The 21,631-nt window shown below is 51.7% G+C and overlaps 1 protein-coding gene and 1 long non-coding RNA gene across 2 annotated transcripts in view; one reads left to right on the top strand and one right to left on the bottom strand.

Moving 5' to 3' along the window:
* Positions 1-764: 764 nt before the first annotated feature.
* Positions 765-13,404, bottom strand: TRIB3 (tribbles pseudokinase 3). The gene is made up of 4 exons (XM_081150147.1): positions 12,282-13,404; positions 9,107-9,397; positions 5,602-5,894; positions 765-2,079 (listed from the first exon to the last, which is right to left on the bottom strand). The coding sequence occupies exons 2-4, from the start codon at positions 9,395-9,397 to the stop codon at positions 1,587-1,589; spliced, it is 1,077 nt and encodes a 358-aa protein (XP_081006273.1). The 5' UTR covers positions 12,282-13,404; the 3' UTR covers positions 765-1,586.
* The window catches only part of LOC308563256, a 42,672-nt gene continuing 32,438 nt past the window's right edge, over positions 11,398-21,631 (top strand). The window contains exons 1-2 of the long non-coding RNA XR_013999764.1: positions 11,398-11,527; positions 19,856-19,954. This is a non-coding gene — a long non-coding RNA (uncharacterized lncRNA). The remainder of the gene's footprint in view (positions 11,528-19,855; positions 19,955-21,631) is intronic.

The following is a 21,631-nucleotide window of genomic DNA, read 5'->3' as shown; positions in this document are numbered from 1 at the left end:
ACGGCGCCCCGGGCGCTCAGCCCGCCTGCCCCGGGCGGCCCCGCGCCACCCCCGGAGGGCTCCCGACTCGGACCCTCTCCCGGCCCCGGCCCCGCCCCGCCCCGCGGGTGCTGGGGGAGGGGGGGCGAGGAGCGGGGGGGGGCATTGGGGGCGGGGCCGGCCGCAGCTCCGCGGAGCCGCCGGCACCCGGGTGGGCAGACGCGGCCCGCAGCTTAGTTTGCAGACGAGGAAACGAAACTCAGCTGAAGACCGGCCGAGGCCAGAGTGGGATTTGAATCCGCGCCTGGCAGGCTCGGGAACCCGCCCTCAGCCAGCCAGGCTGCCTCCTCTCGCCATCACTCTCCACCCCTTATTGGTCGCTAATGCAGTTTGCATTTGCTCTCCGCAGGCTGGAAGCCCTTTGCATCCCCTTGCAGCCTACCCCTTAATTTTCCTCCCATCCCTCATCTCATAGATCATCAGGTCCTGTGGGATCCACCTGCAGAATAGATCCAGAATCTGTCGCCTCTCACCTCCTCCACGATGGGTTCCTGCGCCAATCAACCAGCCCTGGAACCCACCCCACCTGTTGACTTCTTGCTTTGTGTGAAATACATTTCCTCCTTCTTAAGGCTACTTTGACTCAGGGTTCCAGTTACTTGCAGAATTACCCCAGATGAGACACCATAGCCTCCAGAAGAAAGAGAGGGAGTGCCAAGGACTCACGGTGGGGCGGGTTTGGGAAAACTGATGAGAGGACAGAAGAAATGTCCTGGAGAAATAAAAGTATTTCGTAACTCCTTTATTAGGCACAAGGTAAAAATATATACTCATGACATCCAAAACCTATAGTGATGATGTGGGGTCCTGACCCCAAGTGTCCTCAGAACTGGGTTGACGTTCCCAGGGGCAGACCCCACCTAATCCTGTTCTCCAACTCCTGCTCCAGTCAGGGGCTGCTGAGGAGAACAGGCCTGGACCCTCATTCCAAACCTCTCCTCGAGCTAGATGAGGACCCGCCTCACGATTTGGACACTTGATCTTCCAGCTCAAATCCTTGGCTCAGGCCTGGACAAAGAGTCCTCTGGCCAAGGGGACACAGCTGCTGGAGCAGAATTCCCAGCAGGGCCTGGGCTCTGGGGCCCTAAGCTGCAGGGGAGAGGCCTGAAGCCTTTGGCACAGGATGCAACATACAAAGGCAGCTGGGTTGATTGTGAAAGGGATTGTCCCATGACGGAGGTGCCGGGGTGCCAGCACCAGTGGATGCGGTCACCTGTCCTAAGTGTACCCAGTCCAGTGCAGACACTGGCCTATGGGTATAGAAAGGTACTGTCAGCTCTGAGTTTTGTCTTGTGTTCACAGCTGTATTCTCAGCACCTACAACGAGGCACACAGAGAGAGCCCCAAGAAAGACTTGTCGCACGCATGAGCTTATGTGCACAGGTGTGTGAACCACACAGGTGTGCCCACAGCACACCACACACCCCTCCTCTTTTCTCCCTCCTAGAAGGCACTTAAGGTTTGTCTCAGTTCAAAGAGGCAGGAGAGAGTTTGGGGACGTCCCAAACTCAATCCAAGTTCACAGTTGAGAGTCTGGTGGGGTAGCCCTAGCCATACAGGCCCACTTCCCTTGCCCCCTCCTCTTCCTCGACTTCCTCTAGCCCTGGCCCTTCAGGGACCACCTGGTCAGCCTCCCAGAGGTGGGCTCGAGATGGGACTGAGGGGATCAGGTTCTCTCGCAGCCAGGGGTGCAGCAGGATGCCCGAGGCCGTGAGCCTCTCAGCTGGCTCCCGTCGAAGCAGGCACCGGACCAGGCAGCGGGCCGGTGCTGAGAGGCCCTGAGGCAGGGCATAGGCCCCCCGGAGGATCTTGCCAAAGAGCAGGGCAGGCTCTGAGTCCTGGAAGGGGTAGTGGCCGGCCAGCATGGTGAAGAGCGCCACACCCAAGCTCCAGACATCTGCCGCCTTGCCTGAGTAGGATGCCCGCGAGCTGAGGATCTCAGGTCCCACGTAGGCCGGGCACGCCTGCTTGTCCCACAGGGAATCATCTGGCCCAGTCAGCACGTAGGCATCCTCCAGGTTTTCCAGCACCAGCTTTGTCCTGTGGCAAGGAGAGAGACAGAGGGGTCAGCTCCTGCTGGAACTCCCAAGCCACACCCGCACGCTATCACCCTGAATGTTACCCGCTTCCTGAGTGCCTGCTGCCATTGGCAGACATGAGCCAGTCCTGCGTAGCTGGATGATTGAGCCCATTTTACAGATGAGGAAGCCCAGGCTCAGAGAGGTTAAGCAATTGCTCAAGGTCACAGAGCAATTAAGTTTTAAGTAGGGCACATTTTCCAACAGTCCCTGGGGGAGGGGACTGAGGGCATAGGCCTCTCGTAAAACAGATGCAAACTTAGGGTCCAGGCAGGTAATAAAATGAGAGAAACATTTTGTGCCAAATATCTCAGCACAAACCCTGCCTAAAAAGGTAACATTAACAACAGTACAGTCAATATTTATGAACTGTCCACCGGGTGTCCGGCCCTGAGCTAAGCTCGGTACCTGATGCATCTCATTGCATCCTCATACAACCTGTGAGAAGGACACCATTTCACATCCACAGGGCATGGGGCTGGGATGTGAACCCTGGCTCTCACCCACCACTGCCAGTGCTAGGAACTGTTCGCACAGCTCCCAAGGGGCCCCATGTGGTGAAGAGTGCCACGCCCAGGCTCCAGGCACCCACCACCTTGCCTGAGCAGGATGCCCGCAAGCCTGAGAAAAATTCTCATTTTTCTCCAAGAGAAGCCAGAAATCATATTTCAACAAAAAAGTCCGTTTTTGAAATGTCAACAACCTATTTCAGTTGAAAACTAACCTGTATGTGGGAGCCAAAAAAACAACAACTATGAAGCCCTCCATTTACAACTTCTGCTTTAAACAACTCCCACGGAGCATTCTAGATTATTTTCACAATAACCATTCTGTTCCCACTGCTATTCATCTTATCCTATGGCGCCACGTCCTGGGTGCCTGCTGGCATTTCACCAACGTTGATCAATCCTGTGACTTACAGCACGGGGGTGTGGGGGTTAGTGTCAGCATTACTGGTCCGTTTTACAGCTGCAGAAATCAAGGCTTAGGCAGGTGAAGCCATTGCTCAAGGCCAAAGAACAGGTTAAAAAGTAGAATCAGGATTTGAACCCAGGTCTGACTCCACCGCCCCTCTTCTACCAACAGTACTTCTCAAACTATTGCCTTGAAAAGAGAAAGGAGCGCTTTCTCACCTCTGGGAGGTCACAGGTGTGTGTTGTATCTACCCTAAGCTCCAAATGATTGAAGTTGTGCATTAGCTTAAAAATCATTATAAATTTTATATTCCACTTCTTAATAAAGAAATTTTTTTTTAGTATAAAACAGAGAAGGAGCCCGGCCGCACATGGAACAGCGGTTGAGCATCGACCTAGGATCCAGGCGATCAGGGTTCGATTCCCGATCAGGGCACATGCCCACGTTGCGGGCTAGGCAGCTGATCAATGACTCTCTCATCATTGATGTTTCTATCACTCTCTCTCCCCCTCCTTTCCTCTCTCTGAAATCAATAAAGATATGTTTAAAAAAAAACAAGAGGAAATAGAAAGTCACCCTTAGACAAACATCACAGTATAACTGCTACAAGGAAGACAGACAGCTACTAAAATTAGTGGGCAAAAGTTTGAGGAGAAACAGTATATTTACACACATAGCCTCAAAGCACCTGGAGGTACTTATTAATGACAAGGTATTACTCAAGGCATTTATTAATTACAAAGAGTAAATTGGGAACCTTACATGAAAGCACTTGGCAGATGCCACGCTAGCCAACGATCAAAGTTAAAATCACAGTAATACACACCACTGTCATGTGCTTCCTGAAACCACACACTGAGAAGGGCCTATCACCTCTGTGATATTCTTTTTTTTGAAATCCTCACCTGAGGATATATTTATTGATTTTTAGAGAGGAAGGAAGGAAGAGAGAAACATTGATCAGGGATCGAACCCAAAACTAGGTATATGCCCTGACCAGAAATCAAACCTGCAACCTTTTGGTGTACAGGACGACACTCCAACCAACTGAGCCACCTAGCCAGGGCTTCTGTGATATTCTTGCCAAAGACATATAAACTCAGTGTAACCACGATAAAAACATCAGCTGAATCCTAATTGAGGGTGTTCTGGAAAATAACTGTCTAGTACTCTTCAAAAGCACCAAGGTCAAGAAAGACAAGGAAACTGGATAAAGGAGATGTGGTACATGTACACGATGGAACACTACTCAGTTACAGAAAGGGTGAGATACTGCCATTTGCGACAGCGTGGATGGACCTTGAGAATATTGTGCTAAGTGAAATAAGTCAGAAAAAGTTAACAATAAGAGTTCACTCATATGTGGGATATAAAACTGAAACTTGAACACAAACAGCAGTGTGGTGGTTGCCAGAGGGAAGGGACTGGAGGGTGAAGGGGGTCCTAATATATGGTAACAGGAGAAGATTTGACTTTGGGTGGTGGGCACACAGTGCAATAAACAGATCTTATAACACAGAAACCCACACCTGAAACCTATATGATCATATTAACCAATGCTACCCCAATAAATTTAATTTAAAAAAGAAAATCTGAACCTATCTGTGGTTTAGTTAGTAGTACGAAACCAAGGTTAATGTCTTGGTTTTGGTAGTTATACTATGGTCATGTAAGACATTAACCTTAGGGGAACCTGGGTGAAGGAAATATGGAAACTCTTTGAACTATCTTTTGCAACTTTTCTGAAAGTCTAAAAGTATTTGAAAATAAAAAGTTTTTTAAAAGTTCAATGGGGTCACCCTCCTCCCTCCCCCCACAAAAAAATCTTGACATGAAATCAATGTTCTTTATGGATGTTCACATGGACCTGGAGGCTTGGTGAGCTCTCTGAAACATCCTGCATACTCCCAGGATTTGGGGCGGGGACAGGATACCAGGTCCCTTTCTGTCCCCTCCCTCCAAAAACCACTGCTTTACAGTTTTACAGGAAAAGGTTCCTGTGTGGGGAACTCAGGGCATATTTTGGCTGTTGCCAGTGGCCTTGAAATCCTGGAAATATCTTGACAATCTAGTTCTTTCCCATCCTTACAGGGAAACAGGTCCAGAGACACTGGGTCACCCAGAGTCAGCAAGTAACCCAGCCAGGCCTCCCACCTCTCAGGTTCAGAGGGAGTTAGGACCCTGGCTCTGGTGTCACATCTGGGTTCAAATCCCAGCTCTACTATTTATTCAGCTGTGGGGTCTTAGGCATTACTGACCTCTCTGGGTCTCAGTTTCCTCATCTGCCATATGGGGACAATAACAGTGTCCACCTCATATTTGTAAGAATCCAGGCCAAGTCACACGGAGCAGCTATGCTTTTCATCACGGGCGCTTGTCACAAAGGCAATGCTCCACCCCAAGGGGCTTCCAACAGGACTGAGCCACCTTCCTGGGGGCCAGACAGAGGTGCTAGTCCAGTCTTCTACACTTTTTGTGCAGGCTACTTTGCTGTCCTAAGCCTCAGTTTCCCCATTATGGCCCACTTCTTGGGTGTGTCTATGGGTGGGTTCTCTGTTGCCACACTCACCTCTCACGGTCGGTGAAGACAAAGCGTCGCAGCTTGAGGTCTCGCAGGACTAGACCATGCTGGTGACAATGCGCCACAGCGGCTGCCATCTGGCGGAAGAGCCCGGCGGCCTCAGGCTCGGGCAGGCGACGACGGCGGCGCACCAGGCTGTGCATGTCCCCGTGGGGCCGCGGGAAAAAGGCGTAAAGGTGGTGTGTGCCTGCCAGGACCTCCGCGGGCCGCGCCACGTGTCTGTGGGGGGGCAGCCGCAAGTAGGGCTCCAGCACCGCCTGGGTCTCGCAGACTGGGTACACCTGTGGGCAGAGCATGGCGTGGGCACAGGTGGGGACCACAAACAGTCACAGCTGACCCTTTAGGCACTGCTAGGTGCTAGCCACACAACCCCGACAAAGCTGAGAGGCCACACAGCCATTAGTGCTCCTAACCTGCTACCTTTATATAGGCTTAATCTTAAGATAATTGAAAAACCCAAACAAAAATAACCCTGAAAGCAGGGAAATCCAAAAGAGGAAATGATGCAGAAGTAACTTTATGCCCACCACCATCATCATCATCATCATAGCTTCCATTCTCTAGAATCACACCCGCTGGCCAGGCAGGGCGTGGCTCGGGGGTTGAGCACTGACCTAGGAGTCAGGACATCGCAGTTCAATTCCCGGTAAGGGCACATGCCCAGTTGGGGTGTGCAGGAGGCAGCCGATCAGTGATGACTCTCTCATCATGAATGTTTCTATCTCTTTCCCTCTTCCTTCCTCTCTCTTAAATCAATAAAGATATATATATATTTTTAAAAAGGAATCACACTGGCCCACCCTTTCATTCATTCTGATGTATGCCAGCCACTGAGTATCTAACTTGACTGACAGCCATGGTCCCTGCCCTCCTGGTGCCCACAGTCCAACACAGGAGACAGTAGCTAAAAAACAAGGCCAAAAGCTAAATATTTATGCACACTAAGCAATCAACACAATTCTGATAAGTGTTGCAAAGGAACTAAGAAGGATGTTGGAATATGGAATATTTTGGAAGGGGGCACCTATTTTATAAAGTGTGGTCCAAAAGGGACTCTGGGGAAGTAACCTGAAAGACTCAGAAATGACCATGTGATAAGTTTTCCAGGTGGGGGGCACAGACAGTGAAAAGGCCCTGAGACACAAAAGAGCTGGATCAGCTCTAGAAACACACCCAAAGATCAGCATGGCTGAAAGGGAGAATCATGGTGAAAGTGGCTGAGCTTGTCAGGAAATGTGCTAGAGGCTTTATGGACATCAGATGGAAGCCTCAGATGCTCAGAGAAGGAAGGTGGCTTGTTGGAAGTCATATAGCTAGTCGGAGGACAAGCTGGTATACTCCCTTTGGTTCATCTGACTTTAAACCCTTTGCATGTTATTTTAGCTATGCCACACAGAAGATAAAAATAAATAAAGCATATACATATCTAATCCATCAGGAAAAAAATGTAAGCCTATGTCTTAAAAAATAAAGTTGAGTGGCATGGAGGAAATAACCCACAGAGACTTTTTAAAGTCAGGGTAAGCACATCCCTGCCTCTGTGCATTTACACTTGCCTTTCCGCTGCCTGGATGCTCTTCCCTAGGATACCCACAGGGCTGGCTCCCCCAACTTATACAGTCACTGCTCAAATGTCACCTCCTCAAAGAGGTCTTCCAGGACCTCCCTAGCTAAAATCACCTGCACCTGCTACCCTCCCTCTTCCCCTTCCCCAGGTCCCAACCTTTTGACCATAGCCCTTACGATCCCCTGACATAAATTTTATTTATTCGCTTGTTTATTGTCCGTGTCCCTCACTAGAGGGTCAGCTTGATAAAAGCAGAACTTTGTCTATTTTTAAACCACAGCTTGGTGCTCGAAGGTGCTCACTGGTTTGTTTATTAATGAATTAGGCGATAATCTACAAAGACAGGTTGGTGATCTTTCTACACACTGACCAAAAACAAGTGGAAATGACAGGTCAGGCCCCAGAGTTCATGCTGGTGTGGGGGCAAGCACATTAGAAGACTCCCATAAATGTTTCTAAATAATTGGGCCATGTGAAAGCATGCAGCTTCTCATCTCAGCTTACTTTGGTCACTCCCCTCAGCATGGACTTTCTCCACAGTGGGAACAGTCAAAAACCTGTGATACTGCAGGAAGGGGACCCCCAGTTCAGGGGTTCCTTAGAATATCTGGGGCAGAGCACTGGGCACCTGCATCAGGCAGCTCAGAGCCCTGGTAAAGCTGATGGCTGGACCACATGTCCAGATCTGTGTCCCTGTCCACGGCACCCCCATCAGCAGAAGCCAGAGCCAGCTGCTGCTGTTTCCAGTTGCAGGCTTAAGTCCTTTCGCTTCTTGAGCATTCCCAAGGAATCCAGGCCCCCTTTTGCCCCTCCCTTATGTACCTGGGTCTCTTCTATCTTCCATACCCCTGCCTACCAGGAGCAAATCTACCCTGCCTGTATCTGAACCACTTGTCCCAGCATGGGGCATCAGCTCTGGACTCAGCCTGCCAGGGCCCGTTCTCAGCTCTGACACCTTCTGGCTCTGTGATGTGATAAGCAACCACATTTTTTTGAGCCTCAGTGTCCTTTATCTATAAAATGGGCCCAATAATAGCAACTATCTCATAGATCATGTGAGGATTAGAAGAGATTATGCACACTAAGCCATCTGCACACTAAATACCTGTTTTATACTTTCTCATCTCTGTCCTTTTGGGCTGTGACCTGCCAATGTCCTGTGTGGGCCTGACCCTCAGGGGCCTTGGCCCTGCCCAGTTCCTGATCTTGGCCAAGAACCTTGGACCTTGCCCTAGGAAGCCAGGGGTCATGGATTCATGCATAACCCCTCCTCCTCTCTTGACCTCAGTCTTTGTATTTGTAAAATGGCCATAGGTTGGGCACAATGACCTCCAGGATCCCAGGGGTTCTGCTTCCTACCATATCTCATCCTTATTTTGTGTGAATATCTTCAGTGGCTCCCCACAGCTTAGTGGAGGTCCTTTCTAGTGCTTTCATGACCAGTGGCTGTCAGCCCCTATCTCCTGCCCCTGGCTGCACACCCTCTCCACTGGGCCATTGTGAAGTGCTGTTAATTCTCTGAAGTGCCATGCTTTCATTCCTCTAGGCCTCTCCGCACAGCTTTTCCCTGCCTGGACCTCCCTTTTCCTGCTCCTCCCTGGCTAATCCCTCAGTCTTTTCTGACACCCCCTTGAATACATTAGAGGCTTCTCCCCTCTGCTCTCATGGTCCCTAAGCTCCAACCCTGCATCATGTACCCACTATGGGGGTCAAAGCTATGAATTCCCCAGGGCTGGACCACCTGGTTTACTTCTGTGGTCTCAGTCCAGCCTGGGTCTTGACAGAGAGTTGGGGGGCTCACTGGCTGCTTCCCTAGTAAACACAAGACTAAATTAATATAAGGACTGCTCAACGGGGCAATCCTCTGCAGGCAGGGCTCTTTCCAGGTCCCCTGTGATGCTGGAGGAGGGCCCCTGGGGCACATACCTGGCAGGTGTATTCAGTGCCTGTGGGGCAGTGCAGGGCCCGGTAGTCCTTGCCACCCTCCTCAGGCTCCAGGAGGACATAGGGCCCAAGCTGGGAGGCAGTGGTCACAGCAGGGGCACGGACTGGAGCAGGGGCTGGTCTCAGGGACAGAGGGCAGGGGGGCAGCCTGGGCTGGGGTCCACTTCGAGCTTGTTTCCGGGTGGGACACTCGGTATCTAGGTCATCATCCAACTTCAACTGCTTCTTCCTGGAGGGAGTACCCACAGGAGCTGCCAGAGGGGTGGATCGCATCTAGAAAGGAGGAGAGAAAGGCACCAAAGTGAGACTGTCTGGGGACCCCTGTCTTCCCCTGCTGGTGGGAGGGCACATGGGCACAACCTGTACAGAGGGTGATTTGGCAGTGTGCATTAAACTGACAGCTGCACACACCCTGGTCTGGGTGTCCCACTTTGGGGATTTATGCTCCAATTAAAATGCTCCCCAAAAAATTAAATATGTAAAACTCTTCTCATCAGAACTTCGTGTCTAAGAGCAAAAGGCAGAAAACACTCCCAAATGTCCAGCAGTAGTGGGCTGGTTAAAACAGCATGGTATAGCCATATAGTGGAATACTACACAGTTCTGAAAAAGGACTGATGTAATGATACAAGTACAAGGTTATTCCTGCAGCCCATGTGATAGGAACAACTGAATGTCCATTATTAGGGAACTGGTTACATAAATGATATTTCATCCATACATGGAACAATTGTATCCATTTAAAAGATTGAGAAAACTCCTTATTGCTAATTAAAAAGATCTCCAGAGTGAATTATTAGGTGAAAAACAAAAGTAAAGTGGAAAGATGGACTTGGTAGTTGGTGAGAGGAAGAGAGACTTTGCAGGGTATCTACTGAGTATTATAGGGTAGGCAGCTAGTACCTATGAAAGGGAGGGAAGAAGGAAGGATGATGAAGGTTGGTGAATGAATGAGGTATGTACATATGAATGAGGTATGGAATGGATATATTGTCAAGTGAAGAAAGCGAGCTGCCAAACAATACACCTAAGATGATCTCAGTTCTGTAAAAAACCCCAGCAGCATATACTATGATGTATCTCCATATTTACATAGATACAGATGTGGAAATGCACAGGAAAGGTCTGGAAGGGCCCAGACTAAACTGGCCACACAGTAGCTCCTGGCCTCCTGGGAGACCTCTAGGAGAAGAAGGGATTTGGTCATGAGGCAAGTAAATTTTTTATTTCAATATTTTAAAGTAAAGACTCTATATTCATTTATTGCTTGAGTACTTCAAAACAGATAGAGTGGATTGCTTTTTTCCAATTGTGAACTTTATCTACGATTGCCTGATAGCCGAAGAGCTACCAGAATCACAGGGTCCACACACACTGTTCATCCACTGCCAGCTCATTTTCATCATTAGGTGAGAAGTGAGGCAGGGAGGGGAGGTCTCTCAAAGGCTCAAGATTTCATTCATTCAAAGGTGGAGGGAGCCACCACTCTTGCAGCTGTGTCACTGTGTGTAGTGGGTGGAGGAACATGCAATGGCATGTCAGGGCAGAAAGGGTCTCTCCAGAGCCCCTCTGCCCACCCATTCAGATTCCTGAATGAGGGACAAGAAGGCCCAGGTATGAGGTTAGAGGGGGAGGGACTTCAGCCCGATTAAACACCTTCCCAACAGCCTGAGGCACCGTTAATGGGGAAACATCACTCAGAGTCAGTTCTCAGACTGCAGTCCACCTCTCCAATCATCCTGCTCCCACCCGGAATGGGCTGCCTTCAGGCTTATTTGACCCTATCCATGCCTCAGAGCCAGGTGGGGCCTGGGACACCCCATCCCATTGGAAGGCAGTATCTGAGTCTATAGATGAACAAGGGATTTTGCAGGCAACAATGAGGGATCTCCGCTGTCGGATGGGGGCAGCCCCTAATCCCTGACACCCTGGGGTGGGGGATAAGCACGGGTCATACCAAACACACACTTACAGGCAGGTGTGCACATGCCCCTCAAAAACACACTGTCCAAGCCAGCCAGCCCAGACACACATCCACAGCGAGAGGGGCACACACATCATTAAGTGACACACACGTCTGCCCCCACGGACGCACACACAGAGCTCTCCCACCTGGCACACTCACGACTGCACCGCCGACACCCAAAGGCCGCAGTCCGCCCGCCCCGCCCCGCCCCCGGGCCCACCTCGCCCCGCCCCCGGGCCCGCCCGCCCCGCCCCCGGGCCCGCCTCGCCCCGCCCCCGGGCCCGCCCGCCCCGCCCCCGGGCCCGCCTCCCGCAACGGGGCTCCTCCCCCGGGAGCGGAAGCGGCAGCCGCGGGTGTCCCGGGGCAACAGGTTTCCAGGAAACCGAGGGGCTGCTGGCCGGCGGAAGCGGGGAGACCCCGCCCCGAGGAGGCAAAGGGTAGGAGACTGGGCTCCAGGGCTGGGGGAGGGGGCGGCCTAGCCCTGGTCTCCCCCCGAGTCTGCAGGTACAACGCGCACATTCTGTAGGAACAGGACACACCGCGCACAGGGCGCGGGCGAGCGGGGGCCGCACCTCTGGGCACGCGCCTGCGGCGACGCCCCGCACTCAACCAGTGCTGCACCCGCGCTCCCACGCGCCCTGCACGGGTCCCGCGACCCCCAAGGCAGCCCAGCCCCGGCCGTGTCCCCGCACAGCCAACTCCTGCCACCAGGTGCTCGGCCATCGCAGCGCGCACCGTCCACGGAGACAGAGCCCCGAGACACAGCCCCACTCAAGACCCCACAGGCTCAAGCGAACCCCACAGTGACACAGACCCTACACAGACCCCAGCCCCCCGTGCGCCCCCCGTCCCTCACACACAGACCGCCCAGACCACACGACTCTCCCGCCCCACACTCACCCAAAACACACACAACCGAGCACCTCTCTCCGGGCGACACTCGGACACCTCCGTGCCCGGCTCCCTCCGCCCCCGGGGCACAGCTGCCGCACGCGGGGCGGGGGACGCACCCTCTCCCCCGTCGGAGTTGCCCAAACTCTAGCGACCCCAAGCCCCACGGGGACACTCGGCCCAGGTCACCCTCCCACCTCCGACGGCGGGTTTGTTAAAAGGTGAGTGTGTGTGTGTGTCTGTCTGTCTGTCTAAGGCGCGGCGGCCCGCAGCCCCCACCGGGTGGCCCCTCCAACCTACCCTGGCCCTCCGCCGGGCACCTTGCCCTCGCGCGCGGGCCCCGGCCGCCGCCCGAGCTCAGAGTCGCCTGGGCAGCCCGGGTGGACTGGGGTCCGCTCCGCTGCGCTCCGGGTCCGCTGGAGCTCTGGCCTCGGGCCCCCACAGCCCCACGCGCGCGGAGCCGCTGCCGCCGCCGCTGCAAGTGTCTCGGAGACGCGGGGCGCCCGGCTGCGCTCCGCCCGGGTGATGTAAACCTGAGCTAATCGGCCGCCGCCTGATGCGCTCGGGCTGGGTATTGCACCATCCACCCCGGGTGCTCCGCCCCCCGGGGTCAAGCGCGAGCACGCCCCGCCCCCCCACTCCCGCACCGGCCGGGGCTCCACCAGCCTGGGCGACCTTTCAGGGTGTCTCGTCGCCAGCCCCTTCGCCCCCGCCCCGCGCCTTAAGTTTGAGTGTAGACACCAGCACTGACTCCCTGTTATCTCAGAAAACGCATTTTTGCTTTTCTGAGCCTCAGTTTCCCCCTCTGTGAAATGGACAGAACGTCTTTGCTTCTCAAGATGGTGCTGAGGAGAAAAGAGCAAATCCTGACAGTCTCCCGCGTGCTTCCCGTTCAGAAAGCGCTTTCCCACCACTGCGTTATTACGCCTTTAGAGAACCCGCGGCGGGCAGGAAGCTCCCGGATCCCCATTCTACTGAGGTGCAGCTGGAGGCGCAGCCAGGGGAAAGCAGCCCAGGAACTTTGCAAAACCAGGCTTATAGGAGCTGATTCCGGGCTCAAAAGGGCCCCTGTAGTGCCCTGGAGAGGCCTGAAGTTGGGTGGGCTTCACAGCAGTCATTTGCTAGAGGCCGCGCAGCCTCGTGGTTAAGAGCAAGCACCTCAAAGCAGCCTGCCTGAGAGTGCGCCCACCGCTGCCCAGACCCACTGTGCTACCTCAGGAAAGCTATTTAAAACCCGCTTCAGCCCTGGCAGGGGTGCTCAGTGGGTTGGGCGTGGCCCGGGTGCACTGAAAGGTTGCTGGTTGGACTCCCAGTCAGAGCACTGCCTTGGTTGCCGGCTCCGTCGCCCTCAGCCTGTGTGCAGGAAGCAGCCAATAGAAGTTTCTCTTCCTCTCCCTTCCTCTTTCTCTAATAATCAATAAAAAATCGTAAAAAGTAAAATTAAAAACCCTCCTTCAGTTTCCTCCTCTATAGAATGAGCTTATAAATAGTTCAGCACTTACTTCACAGGGCTGTTGCTTGAATTAAATTAATATGTAAAATGCTTAGAATAGTGTGGCACTCCGCAGGTGCTCAATAGAAAGATGCTCAATAGGAAGAGTGGACACAATGGAGGCTCAGAGAGGGGAAGGCACCTATAATAGGTTTTGCGTCCCTAGCCCGGCAGGCCCCAGCGGCACTTGCTGTTTGGTGAAGCATTCCTGTGCCCAGCATCCAGCACCTTTCAGTAGAAGTCCTTTTTAGGTATTGATGTCAGAATATAGCAGTGTCAAAAACAACTCCCCAGGCAGAGGTTGAATAGGAGGCGAAGGGAGTCACCTTTGTTTCCCTGGTTCCAGAACCTCAGGGATCAGCTCTCCAGTGTCTCAGAGCCTTCAGGGCACAGTGGGGGATTCAGGGATCTCATTTAACCCTGGAGACTTCCCCTGCCTGGGAGGGATAAATAAATTCACTTCCTACACCAGGACACCTAGACTCAGATTGGAAGGCCCCACAGCTATAAGGGGCAAAGAAAGGCAGGGACGGTTGTCTTCTGAGCACATCTATGAAGCCAGCACTCTGCTGGGTTAATTCATGCATTCCCAACTTTGTTTCATGCTGTGTCATGTTCTGAATGCAGGGGACTTATCAGTGACAAGACTGACCTATCCGTCCTCACAGATTCTATAAATCAGTGGGGAGACAGACCATTATCAAGAAAATAAAGTCAATAAACTAAGATAATTTAAAATAGATTATAAGTATTTTCTTGAATAGAATTGGGTAGATTTGTTTTCTATTAGATATGGCTGAGGAGTAGATATTTTCAGTAGGAATCATCAGGATGGTGTGCTTAAAGTAGGACCTTAAGGAAGAAAAGGGATGACAGTGAAAAGATGTGAGGGGGAGACAGGAAAAAGTAAGTGCAAAGGTCCTGAGGCATTTAAGGAACTGTGAAATGGGTGCTATCACCTCCATTCTACAGATGAGTCAAGGTGAGGGACTTACCCAAGACCACTTAGCTCATTTTATGAGGTGGATTTAGATTTGAAGCTGGGGCTGCTAACTGCAGTGCCCACACTGGCAAGGGGCATTTCACAATCTTTGCAAACCAGCAGCCTCCACCACACTTGTGGGTATGTTCTCTGGAACACCCTGGGCTTGGCTCCCAAGTTTGAGGCCAATGTCACAGTTGGGGGGGTCAAGTCCCAATTCTCTGGATTGGCACTTGCCAATAGAACATAACATGAACCACATATGTAGTTTCGAATTTTCTAGTCATGCATTAAAGAAGACTAAAAAGAAACAGGTGAAATTAATTTTAATAATATATTCTACTTAACTCAATATATCTAAGCATATAACAGATAATAAAAATATTAATAAGATAATCTAATTTTTCATACTAATGTCTTCACATTTTGGTGTGTATTTTACACTTAGCTTGGACACGAACCAGCATGGAAGCTAAATTGTCAGTGGTTAAAATGAAATGCTGTCCTACCAAAACAATTTAGTTGTATTAATTGGAAAAAATATTTTACCTGTTGTAAAAGTAAAATCCAATAGAATGTAAAATTCAGTTCCTTGGTCACATTAGTCAAATTTTCAGTGTGCAATAGCCACGTGTGCCATATTGAGTAGTACAACCCTAGACCAAGAATTCCTGACACATGATCCAGGGTGCATAGCAAAGAAGTAAACAGTCTGTTGAATCTGCAACTTAAATGCCAAATAGCCTTGAGCCACAGTTTCTGCATCCATAAAATGCAGTTAATTATACCTCCTTTGCATTAGTCCTAAGGATGAAATGCATTGAGGCAGCTGAGTGTTACAGTTGAACCACATTTCCTGGGTTCAAATCTTACCCATTCCAAGTGGTGTTATTTTAGGTAAATTAATTAAGCTCTCTGTGTTTCAGTTTCCTTATCTGTAAAATGGGGATAGGAATAGTGCCTACTTCATTGGTTTGTCATGTGTATTAAATGACTTGATATTTCTGAAGTGCCTGAATATAAATGCTATATAAGCATTTGCTAAAAAGTGAGAAAATAAATGGTGACCAACAACCCCCCAACACACACAAAAATTAAATGCAAAAATGTGCACTTTCTTGGAGAGAGAGTTCTGCTTTCATAAATTCGATTCTCTCTGGGCTTAGAACACCCTCTACCCAGGTGTCGGAGCCAAGTAGCTTCATTTCTATTTGCTGTAGTTCTCATGAGCCCAGACTCTGACCCTCCAGGGTGAGGGCAGGAAGCGGGAGGGCTGCACCGCAGGGGAGGGTGGGGGTGGGGGTGGGGGTGAGGGTGGGGGTGGGGGTGGAGGCCTCTGAACTGCTAGGATAGAGCCACGCCTGCCTCCTTCCATTCCACTCAGGTGTCGCTACTGACTGCTAGATGCCTGAAATCCCACCACTGGTGTCCTTAAACTTGCATCTTTATGAGTTCTCCCCGCTAAAGCAAAATGATGCCTTGGAAAGAGTTCTAGTTAGGTGTTAGATCTGGCTGAAACCAGTGGCCCTGTGAGATCCTGGGAAAATCGGCTCTATTTTTGGGCCCTTAGTTTTCTCATCTGTAAAACAGGAAGAGAGAGCTGGATTCGCTCAGTGTGTTCTGAAATACGGTAAGCACAGCAATGGTGGATGCCAGGCTGTTTTGGGGTCTCCAGCTGTTACTACATAACAGGGAGTCGTACCATAACACACACATTTCCCTTTGGTTTCTCCCTAACCCTCCAGTTCCTGGGGCAGGGAATCCCATTTAACAGTTCCTGTGTCTTAATGCTTCACTTGTTAAGGAAGAGAAAGCAGGACTCAGCTCAGAGCTGTCAGCAAGAAATGGGATTTAACTAGACTTTTAAAATCTTGCTGTTTTCCTGGTATTTAATTTGAAGGTTGCTTCACCTTCATGGTAAATGATAGTGGCTTTCCATTCGAGGTCAGTACTTTTCCATTTTATTTTGTTATTTATTTATTTTAAATATATCTTCATTGATTTCAGAGAGAGGAAGGGAGAGGGAGAGAAACATCAATGATGAGAGAGGCATTGATCCGCTGCCTCCTGCACTCCCCCGACTGGGGATCGAGCCCACAACCCTGGCCTGTGCCCTGACCAGGAATCGAACAAACGACGATCTCCTGGATTCTAAGTCGATGCTCAACAGCTGAGCCAAGCCCGGCCGGGCAGTACTTTTCCATTTTAAATAAACTTTTAAAAAATGTGTTGATTGAAAGAAAAACATTATAGAACTAATAAATGGATTTGGGCCAATCGACTTGGGAAAGATGGTGGGTGTTTCAAGAGCTACAGCTTTAGCTTGTGCTCCTCTTGGGGAGCCCTTAATGGGAGACTGGGCACCACGCCTTCTCTGGGTCTCCCAGGGGCTTTGCAGAAATCCTTCATCACCTGAACCTGGCTCAGGCTGGGCCCCGGGAAAGACAGTAGGCCAGTGCCCGGGCAACATCGACTCAGTGGCAGCCACAGCCCTGCTGGGTGATCTTGCTCTGTCTGCCCAGTAAGCCTGGGTTTTCTTTGCAAAGAACATAATTCTTCTGCCTTTGGATGGAGCATGGCCCTGTATGGGTGCTTCCCTTACATCATCCCACTGCATCCTCCAGCCTCCCCACTGAGTTGTTGTTTTCACCCCTGGAGGAAGATGAGGAAACTGGGGCTCAGAGAGGTGGCATCACTGCTCTAAGGAGGAAGGGGGGCAGTGAGAGTAGAAGCCAGTCGGTCTGGCTCAAAGCCTGGGTGGTCTTTGCCTACTGCTTTATGCCACCTCCTTGACCTGAACTAGTTGTGTGACGCTGAGCAAGTCACTCAGCTACCCTGAGACCCAGAGCCTACATCTGTAAAATGGGATTGAGAACGGTATCCTCCTGATAGGGTTATTGAACTGCTTATTGTTATTCGTAACTGTTACTGGATTACATGGAAGTTAAATGAGTTAATACAGGCAAAGTGTTTAGAAAAGTCCCTAGTATGTGGTAAACAACTGATGATACGTGGCTAATCTTATTTCCACAGAGCCCAGGCTAAACCTCTCCCCTTGACCCCATGCCCTCCTCATGGGAGTCCCTGGAGGTCAGGGCCAACTCTAGCCTAGGCCTGCTCAGAGATATGCTCACAAATCAGGAGAGCTATGCTTGGGCACAGGCATCAAGAGCTTGGCACCTGCTGGCTTCCCTCCTTGTCGTTTTACCCACTCCCAGGTTGAGGACGGCTAGGGGGCTGGTTTGAATGGGGAGGCCCCATGAGCTGTCCTCTGACCGGCCCCACACTGTGACTCAGCAGGGTGGGAGCTGGGTATGGAGTCAGCCAGGGCCACTGGGGATGGGCCAGGGCAGTGTTCATCGAGTGAGGGACCCTCTTCTACCTGTGGTGGGAGGAGCTAGAAACTGCACGTGGGAGGAGAGTTAGTTCTGACCTTGCCTCTGACAGTTGGGTGACCTTGGGCAGCCACCAGTCCCTCCCCGGCCTCACCCACACAATTACTGCTATGTGTGTCAGGGGTGGGGCTCTCCAAACTTCCAGGGGTCCTGATTCTCTTTTTACCTTCCAGCTGGGAGGAGGAGGGAGCCTCAGATCCACCCCCTCCTAATAGGGGCCTTGCCCTGAATTGCTGTCATCTGATCCCTTCCTTCCTGCCCGCCTCCTGGAGGTTCTGAACTCCTTTGGGCTAGGGAAGGAAAGGGATTCTGTGGTTCACTCCAGGCCACTGCCCAGCCCTTCCCTTTCTGAGAAAAGACTGCAGGGTGGGGTAGGGAGTAGGAGGGGGTGCCGAGGTGTTCAGCCAGCAGTCATTTGCATCAGAACACCTTGCGCAAGGCGCCCCATAGCCCTCGCCCCCACCCTGGTCCCCTGAGATACCAGAGTGGGGACTGTTAGGCCTTGTAGGGAACACCGACCCAGGCCTGGTCCTCAGGGAGTGGCCTGGGGACGGCCAGGGGATGGAGGAGAGGGTTTGGGGCAGGTGCTGCTCATCTGCTTGGGGGACAGAACTTTAGGCTGAAAGGTGCTCGTCAAGGAGTCCAGACTCAACCCACTGGCTCAGTCCCGCTCCAGGGAAAGAGGAGGCCAGGCCGGTGCTCTGGACACTGCCTGAGCCTTGATCCTTGACTCAGCACAGACTGAGCCTTATTCTCTGATTTTGGACTCCAACTGGTCTCTCACCTGAAACCTTGGACACAGCTTGGCCGCTGAGCCCTGATCACTGCCCCTAGCCATGGCTAAATCCTGACCCCTGTGCCCAGCCTGAGCGCTGACTTGGTCGCTGCCTGGGCACACGCCTTTCCCATGCTGGCCCCTGACCTAAAGTCCAGTTCCAGTTCCCGGCTGAGTTACAATCCTGCAGACACGCTTAGCTCTAATTCAGCGATTTTCCCCGGTGTGCTGCAAGAATTTTTAAAACACGTGACACCTAACTATTTAGTCAGGGGCACTGTCCTCTTTTCCCTCAGATTGTCAAATAAAAATAACAACAGCCAGCACAGCAACAGCTGCCAGGTGTGAATGAATCAAAATTATACCTTTTTTTTTTGGTCAGATTGGCAAAAAATAGATTTTTTGGTGTGCCACAGAATTTCAGTAATTAGTTTATGTGTGCTGTGGGATGAAAAAGGTTGAAAATCGCTGTTCTAATTCATTAACCTTGACCCCAGCCCTATGCTCACAAATCAGGAGAGCTGTGCTTGGGCACAGGCATCAAGAGCTTGGCACCTGCTGGCTTCCCTCCTTGTCGTTTTACCCACTCCCAGGTTGAGGACGGCTAGGGGGCTGGTTTGAATGGGGAGGCCCCATGAGCTGTCCTCTGACCAGCCCCACACTGTGACTCAGCAGGGTGGGAGCTGGGTATGGAGTCAGCCAGGGCCACTGGGGATGGGCCAGGGCAGTGCTGAGTCAGGGCAAGGACAGAGGACAGTCTCTCTGAGGTTGGAGCTGCAGGCGGGGCTTGAGGAGGCACCCCCAGATCTGCAAACGGATGCTGCATGTGGCAGGCAAGACCATTAGGGTAAAGCAGCCCAGCTCAAGTCCGACTCACCTCCATCTACCCATTTACCACCCATTTTCCATCGCTCATCCATGATTCTCTCTAGGAGTACCTTGCCCTTTCCCTTCATAGCACACATTATAATTAGCAATTATATATGTATTTAATTATATGTAATTATTATATATTAATAATATATAATTACATATATTATACATATACATATACGTATCTGTCTCCCCCACTAAACTGTAAGCTCCCTTAGGGCGGGCACCTGCCAGTTTGGCTCACAGTATATCTCCAGTGTTTTTTATCTTTCTCAATCTGATTTGGAAAACGAAAGTGTCTCCATGCAGCTTTTATATGTTTCTCTTGTGATGGATGAATCTTTTCACATTTTACAGGCACGAAGACAGATGGGGAAGAGGAACTTCTCAAGGTCAGCACCACCCAGGCTGCCTGGGGGCAGTGAGCAGCCCATCTTGGGAGGTGACTCAGCAGAGGTAAGAGGAGGCCAGGTGGCTGGCCTGGCAGGGGCTGTGCCTCTGAGAGCAGCTCTGCTTCCTCTGTTCTTGGCTTGCCCTCTCCTCCCAGATGTGCGCATGGGCTGTCATCTCCCCCATCTCCGCAGCCCCACAGGCCACTCCAGAGTCCCACCCCCATCTTTAGGAGGCCATTTCCCTCTTCGTGCCATTTAAAGTTCCCTTGGCCCAGAGCTTCTGGAAGGCTGGGCTAAGGTGACATCTGGCCCTCCTATATGGCCTCTTGAGACACCAGGGAAAATGTCAGAATCTTAGGCTGTCTCTGCTAGTCTGACACTCAGTGCCTGTCAGGCCCACACCCCCTCACTGTGGGTCAGCGTGCAAAGTGTGTGCTGATGCGCATATATTTGTGGGTATCGCTCAGGTGTGTGTCTGTGGCAGCCTGGAGGTGACATTTGACCTGAGACCTGAAAGAGGAGGAGGAGTCTGGGAAGATGTAGGAAAAGTTCCAGGCAGATGGAACAGGAAGGGCCAAGGCCCTGGGGCAGGAAGGATTTGGTTTGTTCAAGGACTAGAACCGAGGGATGGGGTGAACGTGGAAGGAGATGACTCGGCAAGGCTGGCAGGAGGCAGCTCCGTGATTATCATTCCAACTTTATAGATGAGAACTGATGCTCGCTGAGGGTGACGGGCCCAGTGTCACACTGCTGATTAGAAGCTAAGCAGGGGTTCAAGTCCAGGTTGAAATGCCAAAACTGGGACGGGGAAGGAGGAGGTTGTGCCTGTGTTCATGGGGACACACACTGGCAGACACCAGGCTGTTCGGACACGCGTGCACACACAGACACACACACAGACCTCCCTTGCACACTCTTGATCCCCCAGACATGGTGATGACTGCTCACACTGGCTGAGTCATTTTGCAACCGGCCTCACTGGCGCCGCTTGAGCTCTCAGATTTGCAAAGGCAGGGCTGTGTCCACCCTGCTCACCAGGCTTCCACAGAGCCCAGCCCAGGGCGAGCTGAGAGCAGCACTCAAGATCTGTGGAGAAGAAATATTCATGCCCTTCCTTTACCCATCGTTACTGTATTACCCCCTCCTCTCTCTCTCACTCGCTCAGGGCCTCCAGGATCAGCATGGGGCAATGCTGCAGTCAGCCCAGCCCTCCCTCTCGCCCCTCCCCTCCTCACACAGCTTGCATCTGCTGAGTGCCCCATTTGATGCCAGGTCTTGGCAGCCCTTCCCCTACCAAACCTGGTTCCTGGATCCTGCCAGGTGCACACCCCAGTGGACATCCTGTTTCCTCCCTTCTTCTCCCTGCTCTGACTACATGTCCTGGGCCAGATGCTTATGAAATCCTATGAGTTCTAACATCACCAGGCTCCTGGTGGCCCAGTGCCACAAGGGCTTGGCTCTGAGTCATGTGCTCTGGGGCTTGGCAGGGCTGGGACAGGAAGCTCAGAGCCCTCAGTGACACTAACCCAAGCTGAGTTGGAACGTGGCCAGAGTCACTGGTTTCATCACCACAAACCCACGGAGCACACCTGTGAACAGACATGTGAGCATGTGGCCCCGAAGAGGATGTGATATGTCCAAGGTCACAGGGAATGTCAATGTGGAAATCCAACAGTGGCACATCTGTTCACTCATGAACACAACTACACAGCAATGAGACCGACTCCACTTCCTAATGTCG

Source organism: Miniopterus schreibersii (assembly GCF_964146895.1).
Source record: "Miniopterus schreibersii genome assembly, chromosome: 10".
In the NCBI taxonomy this organism is placed as follows: Eukaryota; Metazoa; Chordata; class Mammalia; order Chiroptera; family Miniopteridae; genus Miniopterus; species Miniopterus schreibersii.
Note: the sequence above shows the minus strand (reverse complement) of the source record. Positions and strands in the feature narration are given on the sequence as shown.

Bases quoted from the DNA above. Each gene is read 5' to 3' on its own strand.
- TRIB3 (XM_081150147.1), bottom strand. From the start codon at position 9,397: ATGCGATCCACCCCTCTGGCAGCTCCTGTGGGTACTCCCTCCAGGAAG. The intron at 5,895-9,106 runs GTATGTGCCCCA...CTCTGCCCACAG, and splicing joins GCACTGAATACACCTGCCAG to GTGTACCCAGTCTGCGAGAC. The intron at 2,080-5,601 runs GTGAGTGTGGCA...TCCTTGCCACAG, and splicing joins GTCTTCACCGACCGTGAGAG to GACAAAGCTGGTGCTGGAAA.